The 11,318-nt window shown below is 42.4% G+C and overlaps 1 protein-coding gene across 1 annotated transcript in view; it reads left to right on the forward strand.

Annotated features, from left to right (window-relative positions):
- Window positions 1-4,846, forward strand: part of LOC111523056 (calreticulin-like) — a 45,913-nt gene extending 41,067 nt beyond the window's left edge. Inside the window, 3 exon segments of the mRNA XM_023187360.1 lie at window positions 1,154-1,232; window positions 1,726-1,734; window positions 4,607-4,846. Coding sequence (XP_023043128.1) covers window positions 1,154-1,232; window positions 1,726-1,734; window positions 4,607-4,846 — 328 coding nt within the window.
- Window positions 4,847-11,318: the final 6,472 nt, after the last annotated feature.

An 11,318-nucleotide genomic window follows, 5' to 3' on the forward strand; every position in this document is an offset into this window, starting at 1 on the left:
AGATCATGCCACTGCACTCCAGCCTGGGTGACAGAGCGAGACTCCCTCTCAAAAAATAAAAATAAAATAAAAAAGGAATCTAAATTCTGCTTGCACTTCTTGTTGAAACTTTTCTTTTTCTTATGGTCTTTTAGTTTTTCTGATTAAGGAGAGAACCTTTTTTGTTGCCCAGGCTGGAGTGCAATGGTGCTATCTCAGCTCACCACAACCTCCAACTCGCTGGTTCAAGTGAATCTCCTGCCTCAGCCTCCCAAGTAACTGGGATTACAGGCACGCGCCACCATGCCCAGCTAATTTTTGTATTTTTAGTAGAGACAGGGTTTCGTCATGTTGGCCAGGCTGGTCTCGAACTCCTGACCTCGTGATCCACCCGCCTCGGCCTCCCAAAGTTCTGGGATTACAGGCGTGAGCCGCTGCGCCTGGCCACCTTTTTAAAGGCGTCTCTATGTAAGTATCATCAGAAGTAGGCACTATCAATCTGAGCTGGGGCAAGAGCCAGTGGACACCAATTTGGAGGCTAGCAGACTGATAAAATTTACTTCACAACCTTCTAAAATAGTGTTCAGAGGCATAAGGAGCACAGAATCTTGGGAAACTAAATTAATTTTGTTCTAGAGCAGATCAGCTAGGGCGATACAGGATTTTGGACCCTCTGTGTTATTAATAACCCTTGTATTTCCTGAGTTATTAATAACAATTAATTATTGATTATAACCTCTGGGCCAGTAGCCTGGGAATATGCATTTAGCAAGCGTCTCCAGGTGCTTTTTAAGCCCTTCGACATTTAGGTACCTAGTTTTAATAATCCTGTTGTTTTCACTTCAGCAGGTAAAATCGGGCAGCATATTTATTTATTTATTTATATTTGAGACGGAGTTTCACTCTCTCACCCAGGCTGGAGTGCAGTGGCCGGATCTCAGCTCACTGCAAACTCCGCCTCCCGGGTTTACGCCATTCTCCTGCCTCAGCCTCCCGAGTAGCTGGGACTACAGGCGCCCGCCACCTCGCCCAGCTAGTTTTTTGTATTTTTTAGTAAAGACGGGGTTTCACCGTGTTAGCCAGGATGGTCTCGATCTGCTGACCTCGTGATCCGCCCGTCTCGGCCTCCCAAAGTGCTGGGATTACAGGCTTGAGCCACCGCGCCCGGCCGTAGCATCTTTAACAATTTCCTTCTTACAAATGATGAAGAGTTTGCTCAAAAAGTTGGAAATAAGACCCAGGGAATAAGAAAAGTAAGGTATTCCCCCACTCTGCATTCCAGATGTCTGACTCCTCAGTTGTTCACTGTTCTTTGCATTTCAAAAATCAGCCGCATAGTCTTTGTCTCATTTTTGGTCACTTGGCCCTGAGAGGTAGGAGAAAGAACTCATGTTCACTGGACATTTATAATTTTGTACTTGTGGCTCTGTCAGCACTTTCCAAATACCATCCCACTTAGCCCTAAAACAACCCAGCAAGACAGATATTACTTCCATTTTTCAGATGTAGGAACTGAAATTCAGAGTTTAAAGTACCCAAAGTCATCCGCAGCCTTTGACTTGTTGAAGTTTTGCCTTCCCTTCTGATTCACAAACCATAAGAGTCTCTTATATTTTCTTTCTAATTTTACTTTTCATGTTTATTATATTTTTAACCACCTAGAGTCTACTCTTGTATAGGAAATAGAACTGTTGAAATATGGTAATTATACTACCCAAGCCTTGATGTATCAGTTTCTGAGAGGAGGATGTTCAAGTCTTCAGCTACAATTATGCATTTATTTTTCCCTGCAGTTTCTCTCTCTCTCTGCCTCTGTGTGTGTATATATATAAGTATTTATATTTATATCTATATTTGTAAGAGACAGTGTCTTGCTCTGTCTGCACAGAGTGCAGTGGTGTGATTGTGACTCACTGCTGCTTTGAACTCCTGGGCTCAAGCAATCTTCCCACCTTAGCCTCTCGAGTAACTAGGACTGCAGAAGTGCAGAAGTGTGCCACCACACCCAGCTAACTTAAAAACAATTTTTTTTTTTTGGCCAGGCGCAGTGGCTCACGCCTGTAATCCCAACACTTTGGGAGGCCGAGGCGGGTGGATCACCTGAGGTCGGGAGTTTGAGACCAGCCTGAACAACAAGAAGAAATCCCCATCTCTACTAAAAATACAAAATTAGCCAGGTGTGGTGGCAGATGCCTGTAATCCCAGCTACTCGGGAGGCTAAGGCAGCAGAATCACTTGAACCCAGGAGGCGCGGAGTTTGCAGTGAGCCGAGATGCGCCATTGCACTCCAGCCTGGGCAACAAGAGCGAAACTCTATCTCAAAAAAAAATTTTTTTTTTTAAGAGATGGGATCTTGCTCTGTTGCCCAGGCTGGTTTCAAACTCCTGGCCTCTCATGCTCTTTTTGTGTTTCGGACTACCTGCTCTAGTGCCTTGATCTAGAAGGGAGCTACTGAGCTCATTTTCTTTTTTTGTTTGTTTGTTTGTTTTGTTTTGGTTTTTGTTGTCGTTGAGACAGGGTCTTGCTTCTTGGCCCAGGCTGCGGTATGGTGGTGAGAATACAGCTCACTACAGACTCAATCCCCGGGGCTCAAGTGATCCTCCTGCCTCAGCCTCCCAAGTAGCTGGGACTACAGTTGCATGCCACCATGCCGGGTTAATTTTTTTTGTTAACGTTTTTGTAGAGACAGGGTCTTGCCGTGTTGTCCAGGCTGATCTTGAACTCCTGGGCTCAAGCAGTCCACCTGCCTCAGCCTCCCAAAGTGTTGGGATTACAGAAAATAGGCCTAAGCTTATTTTCTGATGGACGGCTACGAGAAAGAAGGAAGGTGATGAGTGCTGTTTACCGGCTTCCCCCGGCCTCCTAGAACTATTTTATGGGTGGAGTGATACTTGGGGCAATGGCCTCATGACCCTGAGAAGCTCTATGCAGATATCCTGGTTCTGCAGGAAGGTCCATTCAAAAGCAGGTTTGTGGCCAATACTTGATTACCCAATAGGCGGATTAAGCTTATGCTTAGAGCACCCGCAGAAACACAGGCACAAAAAAAAGTTTGCTTGTTTGTTTGTTTTTTGAAGAACTTTGATACTTAATATTTCCTTAAAAAAAAATAGAAAGACCAGGCGTGGTAGCCCACGACTATAATCCCAGCACTTTGGGAGGCTGAGGTGGTGGATCATTTGAGGTCAGGAGTTCGAGACCAGCCTGGCCAACATGGTGAAACCCCATCTCTACTAAAAGTACAAAAATTAGCCAGGCACGGTGGCAGGTGCCTGTAATCCCAGCTACTCAGGAGACTGAGACAGGAGAATCACTTGAACCTGGGAGGCGGAGGTTGCAGTGAGCTGAGATCGGGCCACTGCACTCCAATCTGGGCGACAGTGTGAGCCACCGTCTAAAAAAAAATTGAAACAGTCATTCTGGGAAAAATTATTTGACCTTGTAATACTTTTTAGTCTGCTTTTGTCTTGTTTTATTTTGGGATTATATCTAAAATTGTTTTGTGAAGGTACTTTTTCATATTGGTTAAGAGTTTGAATTTTGAAGCTAGACTGCTTGAGTTCAAATCCAGGCTGCATTATTTAGTAGCTGTATGAACTTGGGCAAGTTATTTAACCGCTCTTCATCTATAAATGGAGAAAAATGATAGCCTCTATCTTATAAGTTCCTAGTATATAGTAAGTGCTCAATACATGGTAGCTATTATTATTAAACCATACATTCACTTGACAAGTACTTGAGTACCTGTTCAAAGCACTGTTTTAAATGCTGGGGTTATAGCAGTGAAATAAAACAGAGAAGTTTCTACCTTCATGGGGCTTACTTTCAGTTTGCGGAGATCGAAAAGAAAAGTGTAAGGAAGTCTGAATCTCAGATCCCTCATCTAGAAAGTAGAACAAGTAACACACCTCATACTTTGCGGTGAGGAATGTAAATAACATGTGTAGATTGCCTATTATAGCACTGTGGTTAGCAATGCAGTAGGCACTCAATAAATGTTTGCTAAATTGGAACCAATTTTATTTATGAACAAACTACACACACATACACATTTCTATTCACCCTACACATGTTGAAACTTTGTATATAAATAAACACCATCCCAGAAATCTTAACACTGTTGGAAGGCTGGGCACGGTGTCTCACGCCTGTGATCCCAGCACTCTGGAAAGCTGAGGTGGGTGGATCTCCTGAGCTTAGGAGTTCAAGACCAGCCTAGGCAACATAGCGAACCCCCATCCCTATGAAAAATACAAAAAAAAATTAGCCAGTTGTAGTGGCGTGTGCCTGTGGTCCCAGCAACTCAGGAGGCTGAGGTGGGAGGACTAGCCAGTTGTAGTGGCGTGTGCCTGTGGTCCCAGCAACTCAGGAGGCTGAGGTGGGAGGACTACTTGAGCCCAGGAGGTAGAGGTTGCAATGAACCAAGATGGCACCATTGCATTCCAGCTTGGATGACAGAGTGAGACCCCATCTCATAAATAAATAAATAAATAAATAAATAAATAAATAAATAAATAAATAAATAAATGATTGTGGGAAGATGTCAGATATCTCTAAAGTTGGTTAACTTTGTTTATACTATCTGTAAATTATTTTGAAATTCCACATTCTAAACAGGACCTAAGAGAAGCAATGGAGAGAACTGTATGAAGAAACTGGAAAAAGAAAACAGGCAGAAGAGGCCAAGGAGAAAAAGGAAATGGAGGAAGAAGGGGAAGATGGCATTTGGGGAATTGAAGAAAGGGGAAATGAATTGGATCCCACTGCAGAGCCAGGAAATGACAGGCAGATGCAGGAACATGATGCTGACAAAGCGTTTCTGGATAAAAATGAAGGAGTCCTTGTTGACCAGAAGGATGAACTGTAACTGGGATTGTAGAGGCAAATGTTAGGAGGAGAAATATTCATGAGGTTGGTACAAATTGGGGAGCAAAATAACTTACTTTTTTGAAATAAACTTTGGATTTGTATTTCCCATCCCACTCCCTTTGCTCTGTGAGACCTGGGGAAAGTCTTGGGGCTTCTATTTCCTTATTAGTGGAAAGGGAGTGATTATTTCTCTTTTATGAGGTTGTAGGGATTAAATGAACTAATGCGTATAAAGTGCTTGATACAAATATGTAGTCAAAAAATGGTTGCTATCACTACTATCATTATTATGGAGTTTATGGAATTAGTTATCAGTAAATAAACTTCTGTATAAACTTAATCCTACTTTCAATTTATCCTAGGACACCCAAGGATTTTATTTTGTTTAAATGTATGGGGCCAGGCACAGTGGCTCACGCCTGTAATCCCAGCACTTTGGGAAGCTGAGGTGGGTGGATCTCCTGAGGTCAGGAGTTTGAGACCAGCCTGGCTAACATGGTGAAACCCCATCTCCACTAAAAATACAAAAAATTAGCTGGGGTTGGTGGCGGGCACCTGTAATTCCGCTACTTGGGAGGCTGAGGCAGGAGCATTGCTTGAACCTGGGAGGCGAGGGTTGCAGTGAGCCGAGATTGCGCCATTGCACTCCAGCCTGGGAAAAAATAAAAATAAAATAAAAAATAAACAAACGTATTTATAGTATTTACTGAGCAGTGCTGATGGTTATACTTGTGGACAGATGTTGTTTTCCTCTTGTAGATGTATCAAGCACTTAACAACTAGATTTCCTCCTAACATAAGAAAAAGTACTTTGTGAAAATCCATTTGCTTTTCTGCTGTTTTGCACCCTATCTAACTTTTAAATAATTGTCACTTGTTTGCAAGTTTGCTAGTCTCATATTTATCTTTTTCTGTATTACCTGCTCACACATCATCACGCACATTCTTGTAGCTCTTTATAGATTAGAAAGCACTTTGCCTTAAATTTGTGGAGCTTCTACAATGTGCTCATCTAATCCTCATAGCAGCCATTGTAGAGGATACCATTCTTATCTTCATTTTACAGATGTGGAAACTGCTCAGAGTGGGTAAGTCACTTGCTCAAGGTTAAACAGCTAGTAAGGGACAGGACCAGTGTCTCGAGCTTGTCTGGTTTCGAAGCTTATACTTCCATAAAACAATAACTCAAAGCACTATACAAGAAAACAGTTTATCCTTCCACTGCACCAGGCTGTGGAATGAGTGAGTGAATATCTATTACTATTGAATACATAAAGTAGGCAACATTCCATGTGGAAAAAAAAAATGCCTTTTTAAGTGCTTTTTGTTTTGTTTTGAGACAGAATCTTGCTCTGTTGTCCAGGCTGGAGTGCAGTGGCACAATCTTGGCTTACTGCCACTTCCGCCTCCAGGCTTCAAGCCATCCTCCTGCCTCAACCTCCCAAGTAGCTTGGGACTACAGGTGTGTGCCACCACATCTGGCAATTTTTGTATTTTTAGTAGAGACAGTGTTTCATCATGTTGGCCAGGCTAGTCCCTAACTCCTGACCTCAGGTGATCTGCCCATCTCAGCCTCCCAAAGTGCTGGGATTACAGGTGTAGGCCAGTGCACCTGGCCTTCAAATGTATTTTTAAATGACTATATCCAACAGCCATGGAGTCAGACCCACAGACATGGCTGTCATACAGTTCAGTAAATGATAAGCCCAGGCTCTGGAACATACTAGGTGCAGGATCTGGAACATAGTAGGTGCTCAGTAAAAATTAGTTGAATAAATGAACAAATTTCTGCCTGGTGGTTTTGGTGGTTTGAGAAAAGACTTCATGAGGGAAGTGACTTTTGAGGCAGATCTTAAAGAATGCATGAGTGTGCATCTTTTGGGGAAGGTTAAAAACAAAAAAGAGTGCACGAGTCTGCCCAAAGGAGAAGGGGATGTGTGGACCAGATTTCAGAGTCAAAGAGCAGAGCACCAGATGACAGGAAGTAGGGTGGTGAGGTCAGGGAGGAGCAGCAAGAACTTCTTCCTTCCTCCCTGTAGACTGGTGCCTGGTGTGGTTTCTAGACCTTACAATCTTTATTCTGGTTTGGAAAACTTGACTTTATACCTATTTCTACAGCCTAAGAGTCTTTCTGTTGTGAAAAAGAGCTAAGCTTCAGGGGCTGAGTCTAAATATTTTGTTTTGGGGGCTGGAGGACTGGTGTGGCTGGTGATTTATATTTTAGGGATGCCAGTCTGATATGAGCATTGTTTACTATAAATGTCTGCTCTGATTCCTCAGGTGTATGCTCTACCAATTTTTACATGTTTTCAGTATCACTGGATGAAGATATTTTTAGGAAGGATTTTGTAATCCTTGTTTACAGTAAGGATTCATTTGAATATTTTCTAAACCTACTGCTCTTACCTTTGATAAATTTTCTTTTGCCTTTTATTTTGATTGATTGTGCATATACTGTTTCAGAAATTATGGTATGCCAGGCATGGTGGCCCACACCTGTAATCCCAGGACTCAGGGAGGTCGAGGAAGGAGGATCACTTGAGTCCGGGAGTTCCAGACCAGCCTGGGCAACATAGTAGAACTCCATCTCCATGAAAAAATTAAAAATTAGCTGGGCATCATGGTGCATGCTTGTAGTCCCAGCTACCCTGGGGTTAGAGGATTGCTTGAGTCCAGGAGATAAAGGCTTCAGTGAGCTGAGATGATGCCACTGCACTCCAGCCTGTGCAACAGAGCAAGACCTTGTCTCAAAAAAAATAAAAATAAAAATAAAAATTAGGCCGGGTGTGTTGGCTCACACGTGTAATCTCAGCACTTTAAGAGGCCAAGGCAGGAGGACCACTTGAGCCCAGGAGTTCAAGACCAACCTGGGCAACACAGCAAGACTCTGTCTCTATAAAAAATAAAAATAAAAAAACCCCAAATCAAACAAAAGCAAATGATAATTTTAACAAGAAGAAAATGCATGCATAATTCTACCCATTCTGCACATAGACTGAAATTTTTTGTGTTTCTTTCCAGGACACATCTTTTGAACACCACCATTCTGCCACTGAACCATACTCCTCCAGATGATTTTTTAAAATTACGATTGTAAACTTATTTTTGCAAATTAATAGGTATTCAGTGTAGAACTCTGGAGTCAACATATGGATTAGGAAGAAAGCTAATGTTATTATTGTATAATATACAATATTATTGTATTTCCTTCCAGTTTTGGGGATTTAATTAATCACACTACTTAGTACATAGTACTTTATCATCTTTGGTTGGTGACAATGTCACTTCTAAATTTCATTTTATTTTATGTATATATATATATATATTTGAGATAGGATCTCACTCTGTCATCCAAGTTGGAGTGTAGTGGTGCAATCTTGGCTCACTGCAGCTTCGACCTCTTGGGTTCAAGGTGATCCTCCTACCTCAGACTCCCAAGTAGCTGGGACTACAGCTACAGCTGCACACCATGCCCAGCTAATTTTTGTATTTTTAATAGAGATGGAGTTTCACCATGTTGCTCAGGCTGGTTTCAAGCTCCTCGGCTCAAGTGGTCCACCTGCCTTCGCCTCCCAAAGCGCTGGGATTCACAGGTGAACCACTGTGCCCAACCTATTTGTTCATTTTTTTCTCTTTTATTCCTTTTCTCTTCCCCACTTAGATAACTAAGTTTTATTTAAAGTGTCTGTTATTTGAATTTGTATCTGTTCCTACAAAAAGTGAATTTTTGTTTTGTATTAATAATTTAATTAAAGATTTTTAATTTCTGCAAATAGCATAATGTTTTAATCCAATTTTTTTCTTCATATTTTTCACTGAGCACTGTTTTAAAATGCATTCATCTTGCTGTGTATGCATCTAATCCATTGCTTTTGATTGTTGCATAATATTTTACAATACAACATCTACTGCACTGTAGCTATCTCCTCTCCATATGATAACCAGGTTGTCTTTGAATCCCTACCACCATAAATAGCACACAATAAATATTTTAATGCAGAACCCCTATGTGCCTGCATAAGAATTTCTTTGGGGTATATCCCAGGAGTCTAACTGCAAGCTCATAGAGTGTATGAGTTCTGAATTTGCATACTTCATGTCAGATTGTGCTCCACAATAGCTGTACCAGTCCATACTCCTACCAGAGTTCCAGCATCCCCACAACTCCCCCAGCTGGCATTATCAAGCATTCTAATTTCTGTAGCTTAGTAGATGTAAAAGGATAGAACGTTGCTGATTTAATTAGCATTTTTGTGGTACTTTGGGCATCTCTTCATATGCCTTTTGATTTTTGGAATTCCTCTCTGTTTATATTTTTTTCTGCCTTTTTTTGGCGATAATATTCATGCCAACTATTTGTATATTTTGCTTTTATTTTTTGCTAAGGGTTGCTGCCCTCTTATTTATTTACCAGAGTTATGTGTGTTGCATATTTTGAACATATTCTTCCATTCTCTTATCTAGTTATGTTGTGCCTTTTTTTTGTTTGTTTGTTTGTTTTGAGGCGGAGTCTCGCTCTGTCGCCCGGACTGGAGTGCAGTGGCCGGATCTCAGCTCACTGCAAGCTCCGCCTCCCGGGTTTACGCCATTCTCCTGCCTCAGCCTCCCAAGTAGCTGAGACTACAGGCGCCCACCACCTCGCCCAGCTAGTTTTTGTATTTTTAGTAGAGACGGGGTTTCACCATGTTAGCCAGGATGGTCTCGATCTCCTGACCTCGTGATCCGCCCGTCTCGGCCTCCCAAAGTGCTGGGATTACAGGCTTGAGCCACCGCGCCCGGCCACTACACTTGATAATTATACTGGGAGCCCAGAGCCCACAGAACCTACCTATAGAGTGCTGCCTTATAGGAAACTTCAATTATCGTCAAGCTGTTTTAGAACTTTTCGCTGGCCATTCAAACGGTTGCCCTTAAAATCCCTGGGCTGTGATTCAAGATTAAAGTCCCAGGAAGGAAATGAGGGCAACAAGATATGTATAGTGAAAGGAGACCTTGAGTGCGAGTCTAGAGATCTGGGATGTAATGATGACTCTTATTTAGTGTGTGTGGGACCTTAGGCATAGCACTTTACCTTCCCAGCCTCAGTTTTATCATTTGTTAAATGGAAACTATTCTTTACCTCACTGAAGGTATAAATAAGGGGGATATTTATACCTTCCTCCCAGAGAGCCCAGCCTAAGTGAGGCCTGGTTAACTATTTGTTGCAGAGGGATAAAAATGCTCTTTTTGCAATTTTAGAAAGGCTATATATGCCAGGTGCAGTGGTTTAAGCCTGTAATCCCAGCACTTTGGGAGGCCAAGGTGGATGGACTGCTTTGAGCCCAGGAGTTCAAGACCAGCCTGGGCAACATGGTGAAACCCCCATCTCTACTAAAAATTCAAAAACTAGCTTGGCCTGGTGGCACATGCCTGTAGTCCCAGATACTCAAGAAGCTGAGGTGGGAAGATGTCTTGAGCCTGGGAGATGGAGGTTGCAGTGACCTGAGATCGTGCCACTGCACTTCAGCCTGGGTGACAGAGCCAGATCCTGTCTAAAAAAAAAAAAAAAAAAAAAAATCTGTGTAAATGTGAGTGGTTTCAATTTGTGTTTACTATTCTCCCCAGAGGGACAGTAAACTGGACTTGACCATAACCTGAGACCTTCCTTCCAGAGAGCAACTACTGGGAAGACCTTCCTCCCAGAAAGCCCAGCCTAAGTGAGGCCTGGTTAACTAATTGTTGCTTCTGCTGAAACAACTTGTGCTCAAATATCAGTCACCAAGCCTGCTGCATCCTCATCCTTGCAGAAAGACAGCACTGTGCTGACCGTCCCTACCCCCACCCTTCTCTAACACAGCTGTCTGGACTAGGACTGGGAATATGACCCAAAGGCAAGCAACCCATGGGATGCCAATGACCTACAAATGTGTCTTGGCTCCTAAAATAGGAGTTGGACAAATCAATGTTTCTTTCTCAGGAATTTGAATCAGGCAGCATGAGGTGATTGAGGCAATTAGCAGCAATAAAAACCATGACTAACAGGATGTAAAGAGAGAGGCCATGAGGTTGAGTAGGGGTATGTGTGGGAGGAGGAGTGTGGATGATGACAAGCCAAAGTGATAAAGAAGCAGAAATTATGAATGAACAGATCTATAAAGTAGAAAAGATAATATATGGATAGACAACAGATATTTCTACAGTTCCTTCTACGAGCTGGAAACTGTTTGTCTCTGAATATAATGAAAGTGACTAAGACACAGCCTCTGCCTTCACAGCACTTAATTTTAGTGGGGAAGAGAGACAAACAAGCAAACAAACAAATAAATAATTATAATTTTTTTTTTTTGAGACAGAGTCTCACTTTGTTGCCTGGGCTACAGTACAATAGCATGATCTCGGCTCACTGCAACCTCTGCCTCTCAGGTTCAAGCAATTCTCCTGCCACAGCCTCCTGAGTAGCTGGGATTGCAGGTGCATGCCACCATGCCTGG

This window comes from Piliocolobus tephrosceles, chromosome 1 (genome assembly GCF_002776525.5).
Source record: "Piliocolobus tephrosceles isolate RC106 chromosome 1, ASM277652v3, whole genome shotgun sequence".
Classification (NCBI taxonomy): Eukaryota; Metazoa; Chordata; class Mammalia; order Primates; family Cercopithecidae; genus Piliocolobus; species Piliocolobus tephrosceles.